The 27056-nt window shown below is 48.2% G+C and overlaps 1 protein-coding gene across 1 annotated transcript in view; it reads right to left on the bottom strand.

Annotated features, from left to right (window-relative positions):
• Nucleotides 1-27056, bottom strand: part of SYT3 (synaptotagmin 3) — a 384737-nt gene that overhangs the window by 228725 nt on the left and 128956 nt on the right. The window contains exon 6 of the mRNA XM_078655302.1: nt 4983-5532. Coding sequence (XP_078511428.1) covers nt 4983-5532 — 550 coding nt within the window. The remainder of the gene's footprint in view (nt 1-4982; nt 5533-27056) is intronic.

Raw genomic sequence — 27056 nt, 5'->3', positions numbered from 1 at the left:
CAGAGAAGACACAGATTCAGGTTTAAGACAGCAGAACTACTTCTCAGGTTGCTCACAGCACCACTTGCACTACGTTTGTATAACAGTGCTTTCACTTGGTGTACAGGTTTCACACCTGTGGTAAGGGTGCACTAGTTCATCACAACCGGCTGCTGGAATGTCGCTGTGTGTAATACAATCCGGTGATGAGCAGCATGGCTCTTATCAGGCCCCGGACACGCAGGCGTCCTTGCATCAAGTCTCAACCAGCAGAGCTACCAAAGAACAGATACCAGTGGACGAGAAGAGATGACAGCAGAGCTACCAATGAGAAATTACAGATCACACACTGTTAGATTGACACAACTGGCCCGGAGTGTTTAGTGTACGATTTGCCCGAGATTGTGATGTAAATAGAATCTGGTGTTTCACATTGCACCAAGTTTACTGTCCTAATGTGTGTTAAAATAGAACATTTGTCATTCACTGTGCTAAAATTCCTTAGAGAGCCCCACAATCATGTTTTGCCGAGAATAATGTTACTGACCCGGTGCGCTTTAAAATGTACTATTTGCCACATGTTTCTCAAAGAATGACTCAATGTTTTACGCACTGCATCGAAAAAGCGAATGGAGCCCCCCACAAGTAATTTTGATTCATCTCTTATGATGTCTCTGTCTCTACTGAGACACCTTGCATGGTAGGGATATCTAAGTTCAAACACTCCTCATTCATTCCAGTGTCAAATTTCAGAATGTATATGAATTAAACAAAACATAAATTGAATACAAATTGATTGAATTTATCTGGTGTAAAGTTTGTTGAGAATTTATTATACAGTTATAACAATATGCATTTAAAAATAGAATGATGTAAAATCACAAATTCATAATATAAAAACAAAATTTCTTCAGTGATATACAAATTATAAAAATATTCATAAGACACAAAAAACAAGTGAATCAATTGAAAACCATCATGAAATGTTAATCCGATCAGAATCAAATTATAGGGGTAACTTGTGTCAACTGATAGCACCCTTAATAGTTCCTCAGATTTAAAGGTAAAAGAAGAATGCGTCGACGCGTTTCGGTGTTTTTGCTCAATATTGCACCACCTTTGTCAAGACGGAAATATACGTTGTCTCTTATCAGAACAGTATCTCTAAAATACAATGAAAAAACACAATAAAATTACATAATATTATATAACAAATTTTACCAGATCTGCATTTCTGAATTGCTTAAAACAGTTTCTAAACTTTGACACTAATTATATTGTGGCTTAGGCTACATTGGTGAAACAGGTCGCGAATTTAGGACCCATTTAACAGAACATAAATCAGCCATTAGGATTAAAAAACTCAACGCTCCTCTTGTAGGACACTTCAATTTTTTAAACCATCCAAATGATGCTCTGAAATGGTTTATTCTAGAGAGAATGATAGGCAGCAAACGTGGCGGAGATATGGCCACGAAAAGAAAATTTAGAGAACAATGGTATATATCAACTCCTAATACTGCAAGAATAGGTCTTAATTCAAAGGAGGAATGGTTTCGCTCAATAAACTGAATAAGATATTATGCAATCTATCATCCTTTAGAATACATTTACTTTGTATAATATTGATGTATGAATACATATACACATGCGGCAGGCACTCGGTGGTATGGAATCGTTGTCCGGCCCACTGACCGTATGCCCATAGTGCACGTTGTATGGTTGTTTATATTAATTGTTTAATAAAGATACATCTTAAAATCTTTGAGATCGACATAATCGTTTCCTTTGTTTATAATTTTTTCCTCCATAGTGACGGATTATATCTGTCGTCAATCTGCATGGAAGTGTAACATTACCATCCATACACGCCTAATGGACACTCATTAATATTTAGGTAAAACTTATATGATCGTTTCAGGCTTTTGATATTTCAAACGCCATGGGCGACTGTTAAAGATTGTCTCCTTTAGAAACATTACGGTATTTCTATGCCGGTTCGGGCTGATGCTCAATTTAGATAGGCGCTTCCTACATAGAATATACGACCGGCGCGACGTAATGACGTCACATGAATGCGCCGGGTATTGGACGTCGCTTGTCTCAGGTGCAACACATTCACCTACAGCCAATATGTATATCTAAGCGGCATGTTCATCAGGACTCCTTTCTACTGAAACGGAGCCACTTCACACTGCTACCGCTATATGCGATCAGTTCCCACGATCAGGTACGTGTACAAGGGGGAATTGTAGTCATCGGGTCTAAAACTTTGACAGTGACATTTTGAGTAGATCGCAACTGACTGGTATTCTCTTGATTCAGGTTCACCGTAACTGGGGACCCGTCAAAATTGAAGATTGGGGAAAGGTTTACAAGCTGTGTAAACAAAAAAGAACCAGAGCCCGAAATTTGTCTTTAAAAGCACCATCGCCATTGCGGTTGATACATATCACCAGGTATGTTTTATGGAGAGATACCACTCCAAAAAATTGAGTGTGAGCCTATTCATATAAATATATAGTAGGACCTGATTGTCCATTATCTCCCACATGCAGGGTATTCATAATTGAAGATTGTTTTAATGACAGACCGGTGCTTTGAGAAAAAAGAGTTGGATACTTGAAGGTAATTGCAATATATAAGATCTAAAAACCATTGATATTTGAAAATGACCTTTTGCATGAATGAAAGGCAGGACCTATACCGTTGGTTTATTTACCTCATACAGATTTATCGAGGCTGGGGCAACAAACCCCACCCCCTTTTTTTTAAATTAAGGGTGGGTGTGCTTACTTCATTTGAAGAACACACATCAACTTTGAGTTACTTGCTGACTGAAGGACAGCAATTCATCAGGTATGTCACATGACTATAATACTCAGAGAGAAAACAACAATAAGTGTTGGGAACATGATGTAAAGGGTATTTTCCTGCCTCTGTTTTAAGATATATAAGTCTCATAAGATTCATAAGATCTATATGAGATCATCCCCCTTGATATAGTTATTTCAAAATGGTATTTAAGCATAAGTTGCCAATACAATTTGACACAAAGCTATGGCCAAACAGTTTCAGATGTGGATGTGTATATATACACTCCTTAGTTTCTTTATATGCGAGGTATGAATGTATGAGTTATAATTAGTGTCAAAGTTACGAAACTGTTTTAAGCAATTCAGAAATGCAGATCTGGTAAAATGTGTTATATAATATTATGTATACACTCTGAGGGTGGAATTTTATTGTGTTTTTTCATTGTATTTTAGAGATACTGTTCTGATAAGAGACAACGTATAGCTCCGTCTTGACAAAGGTGGTGCAATATTGAACAACAACACCGAAACACGTCGACGCATTCTTCTTTTACCTTTAAATCTGAGGAACTATTAAGGGTGCTATCAGTTGACCCAAGTTACCCCAATAATTTGATTCTGATCGGATTAACATTTCATGATGATTTTCAATTGATTCACTTGTTTTTTTGTCTCTTATGAATATTTTTATCATTTGTATATCACTGAAGAAATGTTGTTTTTATATTATGAATTTGTGATTTTACGTCATTCTATTTTAAAATGCATATTGTTATAACTGTATAATAAATTCTCAACAAACTTTACACCAGATAAATTCAATCAATTTTTAATCAATTTATGTTTTGTTTAATTCATATACATTCTGAAATTTGACACTGGAATGAATGAGGAGTGTTTGAACTTAGATATCCCTACCATGCAAGGTGTTTCACTTAAGGGGCCCTCATTTTGTTGATTACGTCAGTACCCAGCCCCTTGGTTGTCGGGTCACTCCCTTTTATCGTTTTTTGATCTGTCTCTACTGATCCATTTGTTAGCCCAATCCACCCCCCCCCCCCCCGGAAGTTTGAGTCATGATGCACCCCTGCACTAGCTCAGAGATCCAATACAGCAGATCTGCCCGCCAGGCTGACCAGACGACACAGGCTCTGGCCTCCGACACCAGGGGTGTACATAAACTCACACAAAGTACACACCTGTGCACCTCACACTACAGAGGCATTGATTCGTTGATTTAGAAGGAGCTAGCCCAGAAACTCAGATCTCAGACAGGAGCAATATCCTACAGATTACACAAAATGCCACTGGTTGGTGTCTCGGACAGCAAAGCTACTCCTCAAAGATAGAACTTGCCATTGGCTCTGATCTTACACTGCAGAGCCCCTCAGTTCTCGAACGTCCGAGAGCAGACCTATCGCTCAGATTTCACGTGCGTGGCAGGCTGATGAATCGAACGTCGAAGCTCGCCCTCAGGCTGAGGCCCCAGGCACGAGCGCCCCTCGCTTCACAAAGATGACGTGTTCAGATCTGCTGGCGCAGTGCTATTCCCCGAGTTACAACGTACACATCTGTCGCCCAGGCAGCAGTTCTCCCTTTGGGATCGCAGGCAGTCTCAGCTGGCTCAGGGCCCCTCTAGCAGAGCTACCACACATTCAGCGCTGTATCAGGGGGCAGACACCAGACCTATCAAGCAAGGTACACATCTCTCTGTGGCGAGCATCTAAGAACCAGTCCTCAGGTCACACATTGGCCAACAGGTAATGCCTCAGACAGAAGAGCTATCCATCTGCCACCGGACGGCATCAGCCAGCAGTGCGAACCCTCAGCTTACATGATACAGAGGCGCAGGGTGTGTACCTCTGGTACATACCTGCCAACAGGCAATGCCTCACACAGCAAGGCTAGGCCCGAGGTAGCACATGTCTTACAGACGAGACGGCAGAGTTATCACGCGTTACATGGAAGTAAGCAGCTCAGGCCTTGCACAACAAATGTGTCCCTCGGGCTACATATCTAACAGCCCCAGGCCACAGAGTTCGGCTGGGCATTTTTCTATGTCTCAGGCTAAAACTCCAGAGCTATCCCTCGCATTGCACGTCTACCACTGGACCAGATGTCAGATTGCACAATTTTAGGGTTTACAGCATGGAGCTTCAAGTTGTTCTATCAGAAATGTTTACTTACTGAGCTTGCTTCAAGGATATCCCTCCACAAAGGGCTGTCCTCGGTGAGGTCTGAGAACTCCAGGAGGTTTTCCAGCACCACTTGTCCGATGAGGTCATGGCGGGTGAAGCGGTCGAAGTCATAGACGCTGAAGTGCAGCTTGCGGTTCTGGAGCTCATTGAAGGGGACGCTGAAGTGAAAGGTCTCATTGAAGATAGGGTTCAGGGTCTTGCGATGAACCTTTGTTTGGAACTTCTTCTTGCGGTCGGGCAGCAGGTAGATCTTGACGTAGGGGTCAGAGAAACCATTAGCATCCTTGGCGGGCAGCTCCAGGGCCTTGAGGATCTTAACCACCAGCTGCTCGGTGCTGTAGAGGTAGCGCAGAACGAAGCTGATGCGGCCGCAACTCGTGGCCTCCTGTTTTTTCATATCACCATCAGCGGATCGCTGCTTGTACAATTCTGGCTTGATGTGTCCAATGCTCGTGGCCTGCTCGGGTTTCTCATCCACATGGCCCCCAAAGTCTGGGCTTGACAGCTGCTGGGTCATCGGTCGGGGAAGAGTACTATACCTAGGTAATGAGGTGAGAGAAGAATCGTTAGTGATAAATAGGACATTGACTGGCACCATGTTTGATAGGTAGCAATAAAGGGATAATGCCACATTATCTTGCATCAAATTCTTTAAGGTGAACTTAGTAGCCACCATAGTACCTGCTTGTCGCACATGGATCATTACCCATTGCCCGCACAACGGCCTTATGCCAACTACTCCATATAACACCACTGATCCCAACTAGAATCTCTTGTCCGACCACCACGGATCGCTTAAAACTAATCCCCACATGGTCTTCTGTCCAGAGTTCCACAAAGGAAAACTGCCCACACTGATGACCCCTCGTCCAAACCTCCATTGCACCTCATTCCCCAAACCAAGGGTCTCCAATGCAGACCCCAATATAACACCACCAGCTGAAACAAGAGTCTCTTGTCCAGACTGGTGGACTGGCCTTTTTTCTCACAGCATAGATATTTGTGCATATGTCCTTGTAACACCAGTCACTACACCAATGGGGCTTATGTATGGACCATATCTTTTAACAGCATGCCTACACCCAGAACTTTCAGCCCGGTTTTTTGATTCACTGTTCTAGCCACACAAGCACTCTATCAACTAGACATCTAACATTGAATCTAGCCAATCCCATGCCCCACACTGTGAATTAAATTCCTGTCCTGACTGCAAGACAACAACATTCCCAAACCTGATGTCCTTTCGTACTGACTGTGATATAAAAACTGTGCCTGCACTGAGGTCTCCTGTCCAGACTGCTCTGTAACAGAATTGCCCACTTTGGGGGCCTCTTGTACCGACTGGGATTAAGCACCTTCTAATAGGAGTTCTATTCAGCTGTAGTATTGATGACAGTGACAGAAAATACATTCCCTACATTACTTTAGTTTATACAATATTTATATACGAAAGCATGTCGCTAAGGCAGCAGAGGTTTGGCTGACTCACACTGCCATCATATCCCAAATTCAAATCTGAGTTCACTAATGATTTATAACCCATGGATAATCTGCCTGCCGGTTGTGACACCCCGCAATTGCCAGTTTCTATAGTACTAACCAACGAAACTTAGTTCTAGGGTACCCTTTGTTCCAGGTGCCCCTTTCAGTCTGTAGTGGACAACATAATGAACCCCACACTGCAGGGTACCCGTCGGAAGGCCATGGGAAACAACAACCCTCGGCAGAAGAAACTCCCATTCAGGAAGTTGGCTGGAAGAGCAGAATAAGCAGGTAACACCATGGCTGAGGGAGGGGATTCTACTGCACCACCCCAATTTAGGCCCATTGGGACAAGACGCATTATTAGCAGAGTTACGCGCAGGCTTCCGAGCGCTGGACACTCGTTTTGATGCATTAGATGGTAGACTAGACAAGATGGGGGCCAGGATGGATCAACATGATGGTTGGTTGGACACCGCGGAGGGCAGAATCTCCGACTTAGAGGACAACTCGGCACAAGCCAGCAAAAAGATATAAAGGTTGGAACAGGTACTCAAGATTGTAGCCATCAAGAATGAAGAATTGGAAACCAGAGGATGACAGAATAATATTTGCATTCTTAGGGTCGCGGAATCCACCAATACGGGCCGCCTGCATGAGTTCGTTGAGAGACTTTTAACAGAGCTCTTTGATCGAGAATCCTTCACTCCCACTTTCGTGATAGAAAGAGCTCACTGCACATTGACGCCACGGCTGAACCCAGGCTACCCCCTCACCCAATTATGGCCAGATTTCTGAATTTTAATGACAGGGACAAAACCTTGCGGCTGGCTCGAGAAAAGGGCCTTTGTGAATTGGCAGGGGTCCATACTCTCCCTGTACCCTGACTTCAAGGTCATGGTGCAGGAAGCAAGAAGGAAATTTGGAGCAATGAAAGCAGCGCTGCGTAAAGAAGGACTCAGATACAGGATGCTCTATCCCACCAGGCTGAAAGTGGACTTTGATGGCAGATCTTCGATGATCCTGCAGCAGTACAGGACTTTCTCAAGGCAAGGGCCAATGCTGGACACGGCCAAAAATCTCCATCACGGGGAAGATTGCACCTGATATCAGACTCTGGCGCTAGCATGGAACTGTTCTCCACTAGCTGAGGATTATTGGGTTGAGTGTTGTTGAATGTGGTTCATTAGACTCTAGGCTGATGCTATATGTAATTACCCACCATGGACTCACCATTAGGGCATGCGAAAAGTGCATTTGCCAGGGCGGGTGTAGCGGCGCCTCCCCATGCCTCTGCACATTACTGATGAAGCAGTTTAGTTAGTTCTGGTTTATGTTTATGAGGCTGCAAGAGGGTATGGCGTTCCCCAGTAGTAAGAGTATGGTGATGGGAGGTTGTGAGAAGTTGGCCTGATGTGCAGTGTTCACTATTCTAGTGATCACTATATATCAGTCCAAACAACCCTTATTGATGATTGGTTGTAAGGCAACCTTATAGACCAGCTATCCTAGTAGCATGGATACGAGCAGTCTAAGGCTAAGACTCTAGAGGGCGTGTTAAGCCAGCTGTTTTACCATCACATTACCCCTTGAACACCCAGTGAAAGGACACCATACAAGTGTTATGAAAATAAACAATGTATTTATTAGAATCACAACAACCCTGTACTCTTTATGAGGACAGGGTGCTAAGCACACAACAAAACTCTTATGAAAATACTTAAGTTAGCACGTTATACACAAATGCCCGAGGGGCACGAAAAACCATATACTCTAAAAGTGGAATGCGAGATTACTAGCAGGTAAGTACAGTACTAATAGGCTTTGGAATCGCTAGGACTTGACTAGGGAATCGTTAGATTACTTCTAGGAGACCTAGGGGACTCGGGTGCAGAGTGTGCACTCTCACGCGGGATGCGGGACAAAGTCTATGGAAGCTAGTAAAGGCAAAGTTAGTGTTCACGGGCGAACCCGACCTGGTAGGGAGAAAACGACAGTGGATCCTGACCCTTGGATAGTGAGGCTATGCTGGGACACCGAAGTGCCGAAGTTACCTAGCCCAGGGGCTGCAGCTGCATAGGTCTGAAAAGACGTCGGGAATCTCGTTGCCGGACCAGGAGCCTGGAAGAAGGAAGTTGCTGGCAGGCGACCAGTGAAGAAAAGTTCGATGGATCCAAGCCTGGATCAAGGAAGAAGAAAACCTGAAAGCAGAGGGGACCAAGTTCTTGAATCACTAGCCAGTGATTAAGTGGGCACCAGGATGGCACCGGGCGAAGTCACCGCAGTCAGGTGAGTGGGCGCTGCTGGGCTCTGCAGTCTCTCGGACCAGGAGGCGTTGTCGGCGACCAGGATGGAGGTGCGAGCTGTCCCACGAAGGTTCTTGCTGTCGACGTCGCTGGACCCAGGATTGGGCAACAAGTCTTGGCAAATGCAAGGCCCACGCGGTGGACCTAAAATGGCGTCTTAGCCGGACCAGGAGGGTCCAGGGTATTTCTCCGATGGAGGGAAGCAAGGGCCAGTCTGGAGCAACCAGACCAGCAGCAGTGTTGTCGTCGGGCGTCGTTCGGAAGGCCACAAGCCAGCGGGCTAGTAGCCAAACAACGCGGTGAGCAGCAAAAAGCAGAAGGGCCCCACGCCGATCGTGGAGATGCTGGGGGGCTGCTCTTCGGTGTTGGAGCTGCTCAGGGTGGGGGCTTCTCGGACCCCAAAGCACTCACCAGGAAATTACTCGGTGGGCTTGCTGTGCAGAAGTCGTGCAGTCTTGGCGATGGCCGGTCCCTCGAGGTCTCGTCGCACCCACGGTTCTCAGCTGTGCTGTAGAGGTGGGTAGAGGTCAGAGGTGCCAGGGAAGCCGGGTCTCGTCGAGCTGGGCAGTCGGATTCCAGAGGAAGGACGTGCAGCAGACCGCAGTGTTCTTAGATGGTGCCTGCGGATGCAGGGTGACTACTCCTTAGCCACAAGGGAGAATCTTGAGGAAGAAATCGTGAAGTCCTTTCGTGGAAAGTGGTATCTTGATTCCAAAGATGATCTGATTTGGAAGGGGGCCAGTCTCTACCTTTATCTTGGAAAAGGGGGCTGGCACGCGACTAAGTCCTGCCCTAGGGGTGGGACCAGGAGGGGGGTGGTTACACCCACTTCCTTGGCGGGCTTTTCCCCAGCACAGGGTCTGGAGTGTCCCTGGAACTGGTTTAAGCCAGCCTATGCACAGTGAGCACCGGGGTGCCACGTGCAGTCACCTTCCTCTGAAGCCCTGCCTACCTACAATACACAAAACCCTGTCTGGGACGGTGCTGGCACCGCCCCTGGCAGGAAACCCTTTGTCCTTATCTCCTGCTCTGGGAGGACTCCCAGCAGCAGGAGGGCAGACTTGTGTCTCGGTGGCAGCATCCATTTTGTGGATGCTAAGGCTCTGTCTGACTTTTAACCGGGTTATAGGTTACATGCATGTCGTGTCCCTCTAGAAGGGTGGAATGCTAACCCCGTCGCCAGAATTGGCGAGGGGTTAGTATTCCAATTCGTATGACACCTTACTCGACATGTTTTGATAAAGCGATACCAGAGTTGGCATTTAACCGCGAGGATTATAATGCACTTAAGAGTATATGGTATGCGATATCATGGAAACGGCTAAGGGATAGATCCCGAAAGCCGCAGACAGGCTCAGCTCATGCCAGAGCACCATCTCACACGATTCCAAGCACTCTGCCTTCAGGATTGTTAAGGCCTGCCATAGGAGTGACTGATAGGAGATCTGTGTGTCCATTTTAGGGTTAGATATAGGTATACTATATCTAAAGCAAAAGGTGAGTACACCACCTTGCCCCAGCTGTCGTGCAGCCAGTTGTGCCAGTTTAGTTAGTCAGCCCAGGGGTGGCATAATACATGCTTCAGCCCCTGGGAGACTTCTGGGTACACCTCAGCCCTGGGTACAGGGACTTGGAGAGGGCCCAGTGCCAATTCAGTACCTGAGTACAATTTGGATAGAGAGAACAGCTAGGCTGTGGGTCTGATTAGCAGGCCCACAGCCAGGGAAAGTCGTAAACCAGTGCAGCAAAAAGCAAAAATCTGGGTGATCATAGGATTGCAGACCCTACTCTCCTACATGACCCCCCCCCCCAAACTTTGGGACAATAAACTAACCTTGACCAGGTGAGTCTTCTTGCTCTAAGTGGAAATACCTGGAGAGCCCATCAGCATTGCTGTGATCAGTACCAGGTCTATGCTCCACTGTAAAATCCATCCCCTGTAGGGAAATGGACCACCTAAGCAGTTTGGGGTTTTCACCCTTCATCTGATTTAGCCACAAGAGGGGCTTATGGTCTGTCTGAATGGTGAAGTGAGTGCCAAACAAGTAGGCCCTCAGCTTCTTCAGGGCCCAGACCACAGCAAAGGCCTCCCTCTCAATAGCTGACCAATTTTTCTCTCTGGGTGTCAACCTTCTACTAATGAAAGCAATAGGCTGATCATTACCATCAAAATTCAGTTGAGACAGAACAGCCCCCACACCCATCTCAGAAGCATCTGTTTGGACAATGAATGGCTTGGAGTAATCTGGACTCTTTAGGATAGGTGCTGTGCAATGGCCTGCTTTAGGTCATTGAATGCTTTCTGACAGCTTGCTGTCCACTGAACTTTCTTTGGCATCTTCTTGCTTGTCAGGTCATTAAGAGGGGTCACTATGGACCCATAATTTCTGACAAACTTCCTATAGTACCCAGTCAGGCCCAAGAAAGCTCGAACTTGAGTCTGGGTGATTGGAGGAGTCCAGTCCTTGATGGCCTGTATCTTACTCTCCAGTGGCTGAACCTGGCCTCCACCTACAAGGTGGCCCAGGTATACAACCTGTGTCTGCCCTATCTGGCACTTTGTGGCCTTGATAGTGAGGCCTGCCTTTTGCAGAGCCTCTAACACTTTCCTCAGGTGGACCAGGTGATCCTCCCAGGTGGAGCTAAAGACAGCAATATCATCAAGATAAGCTGCACAGAAGTCATCCAGCCCAGTGAGGACTTGATTCACCAACCTTTGGAAGGTGGCAGGTGCATTTTTCAAACCAAAGGGCATTACCACAAACTGATAATGCCCACCAGGGGTAGAAAATGCTGTCTTGGGTTTGGCCTCCTCAGCTAACCTGATTTGCCAATACCCAGCTGTCAAATCAAATGTACTTAAGAATTTGGCAGAAGCCAATTTATCTATAAGTTCATCTGCTCTTGGAATTGGGTGGGCATCAGTCTTAGTGACTGCATTGAGGCCTCTGTAGTCTACGCAAAACCTCATCTCTCTCTTACCACCCTGGGTGTGAGGCTTTGGCACTAGAACTACTGGGCTAGCCCAAGGGCTATCTGAGGGCTCAATGACTCCCAGCTCCAACATTTTCTGCACTTCAGTTTTGATGCAGTCTCTAACATGATCAGGCTGTCTGTAGATTTTACTCTTGACAGGCAGACTGTCTCCAGTGTCAACATCATGGGTACACCAATCAGTTTGGCTGGGTGTCAGAGAGAACATATGTCTGTAGGATTGCAGAACTTGCCTGCAATCCTGTTGCTGATGTTCAGTGAGGCTTCCACAAAAGACAACACCATCAACTGATCCATCATCAGGATTCTGAGTGAGCAGGTCTGGGAGAGGGTCACTCTCTTCCTCCTGTCCCTCATCTGTGGCCATGAGCAAGCTCATGTCCTTCCTGTCAACATATGCCTTGAGCCTGTTAACATGGAGCACTCTGAGAGGGCTCCTGGGAGTTCCAAGGTCCACCAAGTAGGTAACCTCTCCCTTTTGCTCAATGATGGTGTGGGGCCCAGACCATTTGTCTTTCAGAGCTGCTGGGGCCACTGGCTCCAGCACCCACACCTTCTGTCCTGGCTGGTACACAGTCAGAACAGCCTTTTGGTCATGCCAAGCTTTTTGAAGTTCTTGGCTGGCCTCAAGGTTTTTAGATGCCTTTTCCATGTACTCAGCCATCCTGGAGCGGAGACCAAGTACATAGTCCACTGTGTTGGTTGCAGGCTTTTTGAGAGGTCTCTCCCATCCTTCCTTCACCAAACACAGGGGTCCTCTTACAGGATGTCCATACAGAAGCTCAAAAGGGCTGTAGCCAACCCCCTTCTGTGGGACCTCTCTGTAAGCAAACAAGAGGCAGGGGATCAGGACATCCCATCTTCTCCTAAGAGTTTCAGGTAGTCCATGAATCATCCCTTTCAGGGTCCTGTTGAATCTCTCAACAAGCCCATTGCATTGTGGGTGGTAGGGTGTGGTGAACTTGTAGTTCACACCACACTCCTTCCACATTGCAGTCAGATATCCTGACATGAAGTTTGTACCTCTGTCAGAAACAACCTCCTTAGGGAAGCCCACTCTGGAGAACACTCCAACTAGGGCCCTTGCCACTACAGGTGCTGTAGTGGTCCTAAGTGGAATAGCTTCAGGATACCTGGTGGCATGATCCACTACCACCAGTATAAACTTGTGCCCTGATGCTGTCTGGGGTTCCATTGGACCAACAATGTCAATCCCCACTCTTTCAAAGGGAACCCCCACCACAGGTAGTGGTATGAGGGGGGCCTTTGTTGTGCCACCTGACTTACCACTGGCTTGGCAAGTGACACAGGAGCAACAAAACTCCTTGGTATTCTCAATCATATGGGGCCAGTGAAAGTGTGAGACAAGCCTGTCCCAAGTCTTTGTCTGACCTAAGTGACCTGCAAGGGGAATCTCATGGGCCAAGGTGAGAAGGAACCCTCTCAGAGACAAGGGGATGACCAGCCTCCTGGTTGCACCAGGCTTGGGGTCTCTTGACTCAGAGTACAGGAGTCCATCTTCCCAGTATACCCTGTGGGCACCTGTGGCATTCCCTGCAGCCTCAGCAGCAGCCTGCTGTCTGAGGGGTTCAAGGGAAGGGCAGCTCAACTGTTCCTTCCCCAGGTCTGCTCTGGAGGGTCCCCCTGAGCCCAGAAACTCAACTTGATCAAGTTCAAGCTCTTTAGGCTCAGTTTCCCTCAGCTCTTCCAGATCAGCCTCCTCAGAGACTTGATCCTCAACCTGGGGCAAGGGGGAAGGCAAAGCCTTACCCTTACTGCTCTTCTTCTTGGAAGGTGTCTGGTCCATAATTTCAGGATCCAGCACCTGTTCAGTGGGGCATCTTCTGGCCTGTGACCTAGTCACAGCAAGCACATGTGCTGGCAAGCCTAACATCTCCATGTGAGTCCTCTGCTCCACTTCTGACCATTGTGATGACTCCAAATCATTGCCCAACAAACAATCAACTGGGAGGTCTGAACTGACTACAACTTTCTTTTGTCCCTTCACTCCACCCCAGGAGAAAGCCACAATTGCCACACTATGACTAGTAGTGACATTGCTGGCATTGGTCACCAGGAAATCAGTACCTGGCATGATCTGTCCAGGGTCCACAAAGTTAGGTGTCACCATGGTGACACTGGCACAAGTGTCCCTATAGGCCTGAGCCATTTTGCCATTTATCAAAGGTGTCTGCCTGTATTTGCCCAAAGTATTGGGACTTATTTCAGGGGACATATCCATATCCCCTGTACAGACAAGGACAGCCTGAGTGAGTGTGCCAACTAAGTTGTCAGACCCCTCAGTACCCAAGGTTAACCCAACTAATGCCTTGGGAGGTACACTACCACTACTGACTGTACTAGGGGGTGCAGTTGCCTTAGGGGCTGTAGTGGCAGGAGTTTGTCCTCCTCTTTTGGTGCACTCACTAAACCAGTGAGATTTACTTTTACAGTACTGGCACCACCTTTTTGACTGGCCTTCTTGAGTCTTCTTCTTCTGGGAAGCCTGACCCCCACCCTCTTTGGTTTGTTGGGGACCTGGTGAAGACTTCTGGTCATTTTGCTCATTCTTAACATTACCCTTCTGGTCTGCTTTCTTCTGACCACCCTGGTTCTGGTTCTGGTTCTGCTTGATCCTTGTCCTGACCCATTTGTCTGCCTTCTTTCCCAATTCTTGGGGAGAGGTCAGATCTGAATCAACAAGGTGCTGGTGCAACAACTGGTTCTGACAATTGTTTAAAATTTGTTCTCTCATCATTAGATTATACAATCCTGTGTAATCTGTAACCTTGCTACCCAGCAACCAGCCCTCCAAAGCCTTAGTGGCACAATCCACAAAGTCAGACCAGTCCTGAGACTGAGTTTTCTGGGTGTCTCTGAACAGCAACCTGTACTGCTCAGTGGTTAAACCAAACCCATCAACCAGTGTATTCTTCAGGACCTGGTAATTGTTAGCATCCTCTACTCTTGTAGTGAGGAGCTTATCTCTACCTTTACCATCAAAGGAGAGCCACAGTATAGCTGCCCACTGACTCTGGGGAATGCACTGCACAGTGCAGGCCCTCTCCAGAGCAGCCATCCATTTCTGGATATCATCCCCTTGCTTAAAGGGGGGCACTATCTTAGTCAGGTGTTTAGTATCTAAACCCTTCTCTCTATCTCTTGGGAGATTGCTGCCACCAGTGGGAGCTAGCCCACTCATCTGCTGCTCTCTAGCAAAGGCAAGCTTCTCTTTGGCCAGGGCAAGTTCTTCCCTTTCAATCCTCAGTTCAGCTTGTCTCATCCTAGCTTCATGCTCCCTTCTCTGAGGGGAAGTAAATCTCCTCTGTGGAGGATTCCTTCTCCCCTGAGAAGAGGCATTAGAGTGCAGAGATCTATTGGAGTCCCTAGAAAGAGATCTATCTCTCCTAACTCCAAGGTTAGGCCCACTTCGGTTTAGTACTGGGGGTCCCCCAGATCCTAGCCCAAGTAAGTCTAAGTTGGCCCTGGTTAGCCTTCTGACTACCTCAAGACCTTTGTCTACCTCATCCCCAGAGAGTTCCTCCTGATCCTCCTCCTCCTCCACTGCTGTAGCAGTGTTGGGGAGGTCTGGATCCCCAGAGGTTCCCTCCAAGGCTGGCATGTTCTCATGTAACTGAGAAAGCTTTCTGGTATCATATGTCTCTAAGAGACCTATCAGAAAGGGAATGGTGGGGTTAGACCCCTGCTTCAGTTTCCTGGAGACACAGATCTGTCTCATCTCCTGGAAACTGAGAGCTGCATATCTTGAAGAGACCTGTGGAGGGTCAACACTGACCAGGGGAGTCTCAGTAGATTCTCCCTGGGTAGACATGCTTTTCTAGTGAGGTGTAAGTGGTGCACTTACCTACACTATATGTTTGCCTACTGATCCCTTGCTAGAGTTGTAGTTTAGGGTGTGCTAGGCCCTAGGAGCTACAACAGCTGGTTCAGTAGAACTCAGAGTATTCTAAGCTAAGTTATATGTACCTTTAGTACTTATGTGATCTTTCACAAGATATTCTTAGGGCATGTGTGGTAAAACAACAGCAAGCTCAAATCCCAACCGCTGCTCACCAATGTGAGAAGTTGGCCTGATGTGCAGTGTTCACTATTCTAGTGATCACTATATATCAGTCCAAACAACCCTTATTGATGATTGGTTGTAAGGCAACCTTATAGACCAGCTATCCTAGTAGCATGGATACGAGCAGTCTAAGGCTAAGACTCTAGAGGGCGTCTTACAGCCAGCTGTTTTACCATCACATTACCCCTTGAACACCCAGTGAAAGGACACCACTCAAGTGTTATGAAAATAAACAATGTATTTATTAGAATCACAACAACCCTGTACTCTTTATGAGGACAGGGTGCTAAGCACACAACAAAACTCTTATGAAAATACTTAAGTTAGCACGTTATACACAAATGCCCGAGGGGCACGAAAAACCATATACTCTAAAAGTGGAATGCGAGATTACTAGCAGGTAAGTACAGTACTAATAGGCTTTGGAATCGCTAGGACTTGACTAGGGAATCGTTAGATTACTTCTAGGAGACCTAGGGGACTCGGGTGCAGAGTGTGCACTCTCACGCGGGATGCGGGACAAAGTCTATGGAAGCTAGTAAAGGCAAAGTTAGTGTTCACGGGCGAACCCGACCTGGTAGGGAGAAAATGACAGTGGATCCTGACCCTTGGATAGTGAGGCTATGCTGGGACACCGAAGTGCCGAAGTTACTTAGCCCAGGGGCTGCAGCTGCATAGGTCTGAAAAGACGTCGGGAATCTCGTTGCCGGACCAGGAGCCTGGAAGAAGGAAGTTGCTGGCAGGCGACCAGTGAAGAAAAGTTCGATGGATCCAAGCCTGGATCAAGGAAGAAGAAAACCTGAAAGCAGAGGGGACCAAGTTCTTGAATCACTAGCCAGTGATTAAGTGGGCACCAGGATGGCACCGGGCGAAGTCACCGCAGTCAGGTGAGTGGGCGCTGCTGGGCTCTGCAGTCCCTCGGACCAGGAGGCGTTGTCGGCGACCAGGATGGAGGTGCGAGCTGTCCCACGAAGGTTCTTGCTGTCGACGTCGCTGGACCCAGGATTGGGCAACAAGTCTTGGCAAATGCAAGGCCCACGCGGTGGACCTAAAATGGCGTCTTAGCCGGACCAGGAGGGTCCAGGGTATTTCTCCGATGGAGGGAAGCAAGGGCCAGTCTGGAGCAACCAGACCAGCAGCAGTGTTGTCGTCGGGCGTCGTTTGGAAGGCCACAAGCCAGCGGGCTAGTAGCCAAACAACGCGGTGAGCAGCAAAAAGCAGAAGGGCCCCACGCCGATCGTGGAGATGCTGGGGGGCTGCTCTTCGGTGTTGGAGCTGCTCAGGGTGGGGGCTTCTCGGACCCCAAAGCACTCACCAGGAAATTACTCGGTGGGCTTGCTGTGCAGAAGTCGTGCAGTCTTGGCGATGGCCGGTCCCTCGAGGTCTCGTCGCACCCACGGTTCTCAGCTGTGCTGTAGAGGTGGGTAGAGGTCAGAGGTGCCAGGGAAGCCGGGTCTCGTCGAGCTGGGCAGTCGGATTCCGGAGGAAGGACGTGCAGCAGACCGCAGTGTTCTTAGATGGTGCCTGCGGATGCAGGGTGACTACTCCTTAGCCACAAGGGAGAATCTTGAGGAAGAAATCGTGAAGTCCTTTCGTGGAAAGTGGTATCTTGATTCCAAAGATGATCTGATTTGGAAGGGGGCCAGTCTCTACCTTTATCTTGGAAAAGGGGGCTGGCACGCGACTAAGTCCTGCCCTAGGGGTGGGACCAGGAGGGGGGTGGTTACACCCACTTCCTTGGCGGGCTTTTCCCCAGCACAGGGTCTGGAGTGTCCCTGGAACTGGTTTAAGCCAGCCTATGCACAGTGAGCACTGGGGTGCCACGTGCAGTCACCTTCCTCTGAAGCCCTGCCTACCTACAATACACAAAACCCTGTCTGGGACGGTGCTGCACCGCCCCTGGCAGGAAACCCTTTGTCCTTATCTCCTGCTCTGGGAGGACTCCCAGCAGCAGGAGGGCAGACTTGTGTCTCGGTGGCAGCATCCATTTTGTGGATGCTAAGGCTCTGTCTGACTTTTAACCGGGTTATAGGTTACATGCATGTCGTGTCCCTCTAGAAGGGTGGAATGCTAACCCCATCGCCAGAATTGGCGAGGGGTTAGTATTCCAATTCGTATGACACCTTACTCGACATGTTTTGATAAAGCGATACCAGAGTTGGCATTTAACCGCGAGGATTATAATGCACTTAAGAGTATATGGTATGCGATATCATGGAAACGGCTAAGGGATAGATCCCGAAAGCCGCAGACAGGCTCAGCTCATGCCAGAGCACCATCTCACACGATTCCAAGCACTCTGCCTTCAGGATTGTTAAGGCCTGCCATAGGAGTGACTGATAGGAGATCTGTGTGTCCATTTTAGGGTTAGATATAGGTATACTATATCTAAAGCAAAGGGTGAGTACACCACCTTGCCCCAGCTGTCGTGCAGCCAGTTGTGCCAGTTTAGTTAGTCAGCCCAGGGGTGGCATAATACATGCTTCAGCCCCTGGGAGACTTCTGGGTACACCTCAGCCCTGGGTACAGGGACTTGGAGAGGGCCCAGTGCCAATTCAGTACCTGAGTACAATTTGGATAGAGAGAACAGCTAGGCTGTGGGTCTGATTAGCAGGCCCACAGCCAGGGAAAGTCGTAAACCAGTGCAGCAAAAAGCAAAAATCTGGGTGATCATAGGATTGCAGACCCTACTCTCCTACAGAGGTGGTGAGGGGAGATTTGTGGGACAGATTAGTTTCTTTTTCTTTTTTCCACACAGGTTTACACAAACAAGATACCACATCTTAATCGATTCAATGTGTAGGTTACATACACGGTTTGAATATGGCTTCTGACAAAAGCAGTGAGGGCCAGATATACGAGATATGTCCTGGAATGTGCGTGGGATCAATAATACGCGAAAGCGCAAACAAGTACTACATTATTTGCAACGCAACCACGTAGACATAGCATTTTTACAAGAGACACACTTGGCACGGCATGGCTCTTCAGATTTTGCAGCGGGTTGGGGCTCTGCTTGTTATTTTTCAGGCTATAGCTCATATTCGAGGGGAGGGTCGATCCTTACCCATAAAAGAGTCCCCTTCAAGACAGTGGAAGTTTACAAGGACCAAATAGGCAGGTATGTAATGGTGAAGGGGTGGCTTTTAGGGAATAAAATATTATTGGTTAATGTTTATGCTCCTAATATCAACGACTCTGAGTTTTTTATGGAACTTCACTCTCAAATAGACAGGATAGGGGCAGAACACATTTATATAGGGGGGAACTTCAATATTTTGCTTAACCCGCGATTAGATAGCACTATATCAACCTCGTATACTAAGCCGAGGGCCAGACAGACTTTAACCACACTGATAAACTCATATCACTTGTTGGACGCATTGCACCATTTCCGTCAAGAGGCGCATGCATTTACCCATTACTCAGCCCCGCACAACACCTGGACCAGGTTGGAGTACTGGTTGTTGTCCCCTAGTGTCACCACATGGATGGGTGATCTCATGCATTTATCACGCACATTATCAGACCATGCCCCAGTCATCCTGAGACTCAAAGTCCCGGGGGTAGCTGGGATGGCAAGACAATGGAGTTTCCCTGACAATGCCCTCCGTGACTCAGTTTTTGTATCTGAGTTGAGTCTAGCTTTGGAGGAATACTTTGAACTTAATATGGGCACTGTAAAAACCAAAGCTACGCTCTGGTAGGCGTTTAAGGCCTATATGCAGGGGATCTGCATCTCAAAGCATCTCAAACCAACACCGGACAACATGACCGCCCTCAAGCTTGCCACCCGGAAGCACCACCAACTGATCCGCGCCACTAAGAAAACCGCATTCAAGGACCGGCTGGACAACAACGCACACAACTGCAAGGAACTCTTCAACATTGTCAAAGAGCTCTCCAACCCCAACGCCGGAAACAACGACATCTCCCCGTCGCAAGACCTCTGCAACTCCCTCGCCTCCTACTTCCACAACAAGATCGCGGACATACACAACAGCTTCAGCACTCAACCGACGCACGTCACAACCGAACCACCGCCCCCCACCACCACCCTCCGCGCCTGGACTCCGATCAGCACCGAAGACACCATCCGCTTGATGAACTCCATCCATTCCGGATCTCCGACCGACCCCTGCCCTCACCACGTCTTCAACAGGGCCGACGCAATCATCGCACCCCACCTGCGGGACATCATCAACACCTCCTTTGACACCGCCACCTTCCCGGAGAGCTGGAAGCACGCCGAACTCAGCGCCCTACTCAAGAAACCTACAGCGGACCACACCGAACTCAAGAATTACCGCCCCATCTCGCTCCTCCCGTTCCCAGCCAAAGTCATCGAGAAGACCGTCAACAAGCAGCTGGCCACCTTCCTCGAGACGAATGGATCCCTCGACCCCTCTCAGTCGGGCTTCCGAGCCAACCACAGCACCGAGACCGCCCTCATCGCCGCCACCGATGACATCCGAGCCCTGATGGACAACGGAGAAACAGCGGCCCTCATCCTCCTGGACCTCTCCGCGGCATTCGACACTGTCTGCCACCGCACCCTAGTGCAGCGCCTCAGCAACATCGGAATCCAGGAGAAGGCACTGGATTGGATCATCTCATTCCTCAATGGAAGAACACAGAGAGTCCGTCTACCACCGTACAAGTCAGAGTCCACCGAAGTCATCTGCGGCGTCGCTCAAGGCTCCTCGCTCAGCCCAACACTCTTCAACGTCTACATGAGCCCCCTTGCGGCCATCGCACGCCAGCACAACCTCAACATCATCTCCTACGCTGACGACACCCAGCTGATCCTCTCCCTGACCAACGACCCCGCCGCCGCCAGAGCCAACCTTCACGAAGGGATGAAAGACGTAGCCGAGTGGATGTCGAGCAGCCGCCTGAAACTGAACTCTGACAAGACGGAAGTCCTCATCCTTGGATCATCACCCTCTGCCTGGGACAACTCCTGGTGGCCCCCTACCCTGGGCAGCGCACCCAAACCGACAGACCACGCACGCAACCTGGGCTTCATCTTGGACTCCTCCCTCACCATGACCAGACAAGTCAACGCCGTCTCCTCGTCATGCTTCAACATCCTGCGCATGCTACGGAAGATCTTCCGGTGGATCCCCACCGAGACCAGGAAGACGGTCACCCAGGCCCTCGTCACCAGCCGACTGGACTACGGCAACGCCCTCTACGCCGGAACCACCGCCAAGCTCCAGAAGAGACTCCAGCGGATCCAGAACGCCTCAGCCAGACTCATCCTCGACATCCCACGACACAGCCACATCTCCGGACATCTGAGAGACCTGCATTGGCTCCCCGTCAACAAAAGAATCACCTTCCGCCTCTTCACCCACGCACACAAAGCCCTACACGATCAAGGCCCCAGCTACCTCAACAACCGCATCAACTTCTACGCTCCCAAACGGCACCTCCGATCAGCCAACCACGCCCTCGCCGCTGTCCCCCGCATCCGAAGAACGACAATGGGAGGGAGGTCCTTCTCCTACCTGGCCGCCAAGACCTGGAACTCCCTACCGACCGACCTGCGCCTGACCCAAGACCACCTCTCCTTCAGGAAGAAGCTCAAGACCTGGCTATTCGAGCAGTAGCAGCACCCCCCCCCCCTAGCGCCTTGAGACCCTCCGGGTAAGTAGTGCGCTATATAAATGCCTGTGATTGATTGATTGAAAGGGAGCAGGGATTCTCAGAGACTTACAGCGCATGCTGTCCAGACTGGAGACGCTGTTGCGAGCAATGGACGCAGATAAACAGGTTTGAAAAGAAATTATAGCAAACAATTAATAAGACAATGCCAAGACCTCTCATTCATATACTCGTATGTATAGCTACGACATTCACACAACCTTATAAGTTTGTGATCACAAAGAGATGTATATTGAGTTTTTAAAAAAATCTTTTATTTTTATTTTTTAGCAAAATTTGTCTGATTATTTTGAGTGTCCTATATAGGCTCTTTAAATAGATGATTATAATACACAATTCAATAGTTCATTTAATGAAGATATACACATTTAAAGACAAAAATATTTTTGAAAAATATGAACACATATCACAAAAACTAACAAAGACAATTCGGTCAATGGTCTATTGTAGTGGGCAAAAGCGGTGAGTGTTGGCACTACGCGCGTTTCGGCATTCTGCCTTCATCAGGTGACCGTCATTCACGTGTATATTGTACAGGACAACAAAGACTTTTTATCCGAAAATGAGATATCACTATATAGATAGGGGTGCGATTCGTTTGAAGATCCTTGTGGATTATCACGCCGTTTTAAAAAGGTTTTCTTGTACAGAAGATGTAAGATTTATGACACTCAGTCTGCACTTTTTTTCTTTCTTTTTTCTCTCTTCTCCAAAGGCCTATGTTCAGAGGCCCTTGAGTGGGAAACTTTATCTGTGGCACTTTTCCTAGATATACTGCAAGTCTTGAAACGTCATGGTTGGGAGGCCGGCAAATGTAGTTTTGTAATTTTTTTCCTTTTGCTTTATTTATGAAGCAGGACAGTTTCCCCGTATTTTAAATCGAGGATGACGTATATAATATGGCTTTAGTGGATACACCGTGCTTCGTTTTGCAGGCTGATAGATTTTGGCCAGACTTCCCCTCGACGTACCGGTGGTTCTCATGGCCCCTGTTTTCCAAACTATATATTCTCATGGCCCCTGTTTTCCAAACTATATATTCTCATGGCCCCTGTTTTCCAAACTATACGCAGATAAACAGGTTACATGAAATACCACAGAGTTACGGAAATGGGCGACACTATTGACTGAATATCAAGGGGCTGCAGAGAGGGAGTCTCATTTTTTGGGGAAATACGCTACAGCTAGGAGATACGGGGTGGGCGAAAGACTGGGACGCACATTGGCAAGACTAATACAGCCTAGCAGAGGGCATATGTACATCACTAGTCTATTAGGTGATAACAGGGTTTTAATATCGGACTGTGAGGGCATTAAGGAGAGAGTATTGCTATATTACAAAGATTTGTATACTACCAAGGTCTCTCCTGATATAGGATCTAGTAACGCCTATTTGGACGAAATCGCTATGGTCTGGCTAGCCTTTTCAATGCATTGGACGCCCTCTGGCCGTCCGACCGACGTCACGGTGGGTGTGTGCGTACCATCCGATCAGCGCAAGCGTCGGATTCGGCCACATCCCGGAGAAATGTCCACCGCAGAGAAGCGGCTAGAGAATGCTCATAGGGACTTTCTTGTCGAACCATTCACAATAGGCGAAGATATTCAAGCGATAGACGATATGGACAGCTCAAAGGCTCCAGAGTTCGACGGATTCACTGGATGCTTCAACAAATCATTCAAGAGAGACCTTGCCCGCATCTTATCAACATCTACCAGGAGGCGATCGAATCGGCTTGGTCCCATTAACACTGCATGAGGCTGTAATCACGATACTACCTAAAGCAAGGAATGACCCTCCACATTGCGGCTCACACAGGCCACTCTCCTTATTGAATTTCAATGATAAAATTCTGGCCAAGAAGATGTTGGCGAATAGGCTGTCTCTAATACTCAATAAAATGATATCTCCTGCCCAGGCAGGCTTCATCCCACGTAGATCTGCAGCATTGAACTTGAGGACCCTGTTTGCAACGTTGCATAGGATGGACCCCTCACGCCCAGCCGCGGCAGTCTTGTTAGACGCCAAGAAGGCATTTGATTAATTGGAATTGCCCTTTCTGCATGCTACACTGACACGTTTAGGGATGCCCCCTCATTTCATTTCAGTGATATCACTGCCATACGCACGCCCCTTGGCGTGTGTGCATTTGAAAGGAGCACTGATGGACTCCTTCACACTATCAAGAGGGACCCGTCAGATTGCCCCTGTATCCGCTCCTTTTTATCATAGCAATGGATCCCCTAGTGCGTCATTTACAAGACCATCACTCTCACAAGGGGCTACAATTTAAAACGGGGCCTTTATTGATCACACCATATGCAGATAACATAATACTTTATTTAAGACACCCTGATGATAATCTCAACCAGGTCCTACTTGAAACTACACGCTATAATGCCCTATCTGGCTTACACATTAATTGGAACAAATCCGAAATCTTCCCCCTCACGGAAGCCGACAATGACCGGCCCACCGACTTTCCCTTATGGTGTGACGACTCAGTAAATATTTAGGAATACAAATTTACAGAGACCAGGCTCAACTTCTCCAACATGCGATGGAGAAACTGACAGACAGAGTAGACCGATGGTTGAAGCTGCCATTATCCATTAACAATGGTGGGAAGAAGTGCCCTAATAAAAATGGTGGTACTTCCGCAATTTTTTTATATGTTCCAGAACATACCTATACCTTTAAATAAGTCCTTCTTTGCAACCCTTCGAACGCTTCTGATCCATTTAGTATGGGGGGAAACAAACCAGAATCAGTTGGGAGGTCCTGACGCAACCTTACGAGCGGGGGTTCGGGGTCCACAACTTCCGTATCTATTACTTGGTGGCCCAATGTAGCTTTTCCAGACCCTGGTTTAAATCTGATGCTCGGGTGGTTTACCTCTGTCCAGGAGCTGACCTTTCTTATCCCTCTCCATTGTTCGCACTGCTACCAGTAGGTCCAGCCAGGGACCCTCACGACCTTCAAACACTATCGACGGCTAGCTGGGCCTGGAAACAATTGACCCGGGCAACCGGGACACAGCTCCTTTACTCTCCATCGCTCCCATTATCTGGGAACCGTTCCCATAACCAGAGAAATAGTGGTTCAGTGCACTTTGTCCAAGTACAAATTGAATACATGCGGAGGCCTGTTTTCGGATGGCCATATATACTCCAGAACAGAAGATATACGCTTTAGTGGGCCCACTTTCATGGATCAATTCATGCTATGCAGATTGCAAAGAGCCCTTAGAACACAATTACACAGTTATCTCATAGAACACCCCGACTTTCTGCCATTGACACTACTTATCAATTACACTGACGGGGCGCACTTAATGTCCAAAACGTACAAATCCGTAATTGTGCTACACCCACCCAGAGAAGGAAAGACAAGGACGGCATGGGAGGGAGACTTCAAGTCATGTCAAGTCAATTAATTTATATAGCGCGCTACATACCCAGAGGGTCTCAAGGCGCTTGAAGAAGGGTGGGGAGTTACATGTCGAATATCCAGGTTTTAAGTTGTTTTCTGAATGCTAGGTGGTTCTGAGTGAGGCGAAGGTGAATGGGAAGTGAGTTCCAGGTTTTAGCCGCCAGGTAGGAGAAGGATCTTCCTCCCATGGTGGTTTTGTTGATGCGAGGTACAGCAGCCAGGGCTTGGTTGGAAGAGCGTAGCTGGCGGGAGGGGGTGTAGAAGGAAAGTCGTGTGTTGAGGCATTCGGGTCCAAGTTCGTAAAGTGCTTTGTGTGCGTGGGTTAGGAGGCGGAATGTTATCCTCTTATTGACGGGGAGCCAGTGGAGGTTTTTCAGGTGACCCGAAATGTGGTCTTTATGCGGGATGTCTAGTATGAGTCTGGCTGATGCGTTCTGGATGCGTTGGAGTTTTTTCTAAAGTTTTGCGGTGGTACCGGCGAATAGGGTGTTTCCGTAGTCCAGGCGGCTTGTAACCAGTGCGTGGGTGACCGTTTTCCTAGTTTCGGTGGGGATCCAGCGAAATGTTTTTTTGAGCATGCGAAGAATGTTGAAGCAAGATGATGAAACGGCGTTGACTTGTCTGGTCATCGAGAGTGAGTAGTCCAGGATGACGCCCAGGTTCCGTGCGTGGTTCGTCGGGATGGGTGCTTTTCCAAGGGCTTCTGGCCACCAGGAGTTGTCCCAGGCGGAGGGGAGGTACCTAAGATAAGGACTTCTGTTTTGTCTGAATTCAGTTTCAGACGGCTATGCTTCATCCACTCGGCTACTTCTTTCATTCCTTCATGTAGGTTGGTTTTGGCGGTGTTAGGGTCTTTGGTGAGTGAGAGGATCAGTTGAGTGTCATCAGCGTAGGAGATGATGTTGAGGTTGTGTTGGCGTGCGATGGCCGCGAGAGGGCTCATGTATACGTTGAAGAGTGTGGGGCTGAGTGAGGATCCTTGTGGCACGCCGCAAATGACTTCAGTGGCCTCTGACTTGAATGGTGGGAGGCGGACTCTTTGAGTTCTTCCGGCGAGGAACGAGGTGATCCATTCCAGTGCTTTTCCTTGGATTCCGATGTTTCTGAGGCGTTGTAGCAGGGTGCTATGACAGACTGTGTCGAAGGCTGCGGAGAGGTCGAGGAGGATGAGGGCGACTGTGTCTCCATTGTCCAGTAGAGTTCGAATGTCGTCTGTTGCTGCGATGAGTGCGGTCTCAGTGCTGTGTTTGGCTCGGAAGCCGGACTGTTAGGGGTCGAGGGATTTGTTGGTTTCGAGGAAGGCGGCGAGCTGGTTGTTGACAGCTTTCTCGATGACTTTGGCCGGGAATGGAAGGAGCGAGATGGGGCGGTAATTTTTTAGTTCAGTGGGGTCAGCTGTGGGTTTTTTCAGAAGGGTGCTGAGTTCGGCGTGTTTCCAGCTTTCCGGGAAGGTGGAGAAGTTGAAGGAGCAGTTGATGACGTCTCGGAGGTGTGGTGCTATGATAGAGTCTGCTTTGTTGAAGATGTGGTGAGGGCATGGGTCTGTAGGAGATCCTGAGTGGATGGAGTTCATTAGGCGGATGGTGTCCTCAGTGGAGATTGGGTTCCAGTCATTAAGGATGTTCAAGGGGGGTGAAGGAACGGCAGAAGGTTGGGTGGGTTGGTCTCCGGGTTGGTTGTCGAAGCTGTTGTGGATGTCTGCGATTTTGCCGTGGAAGAACGAAGCTAGGGAATCGCAAAGGGTTTGAGAGGGAGTGATGTCGTTGGAGTTGGCCGTAGGGTTGGTAAACTCTTTGACGATGTTGAATAATTCCTTGCTGTTGTGGGCGTTGTTGTCTAGTCGGTCTTTGAATGAGGCTTTCTTGGCAGTCCGGATCAGTTGGTGGTGTATGCGGGTGGCGTTTTTGAAGGCGTCCCTGGTGCTGGTGTTTGGGTCTTTTTTCCAGGCCTTTTCAAAGGAGCGACAGAGTTTCTTGAATTTCTTAAGGTCATCGTTGAACCAGGGGGCGTGAAGTTTGGGGATACTGCTGCGAACAAAATCGCTTGGTCTCCTTCAACCATAAACATAAAATATTGCACTTTAAGTTCCTCAGA

Source organism: Lissotriton helveticus, chromosome 7 (assembly GCF_964261635.1).
Source record: "Lissotriton helveticus chromosome 7, aLisHel1.1, whole genome shotgun sequence".
NCBI classification, from domain to species: domain Eukaryota; kingdom Metazoa; phylum Chordata; class Amphibia; order Caudata; family Salamandridae; genus Lissotriton; species Lissotriton helveticus.
The sequence above is the reverse complement of the archived record's forward strand: the minus strand, read 5'-3'. Positions and strand labels throughout refer to the sequence as shown.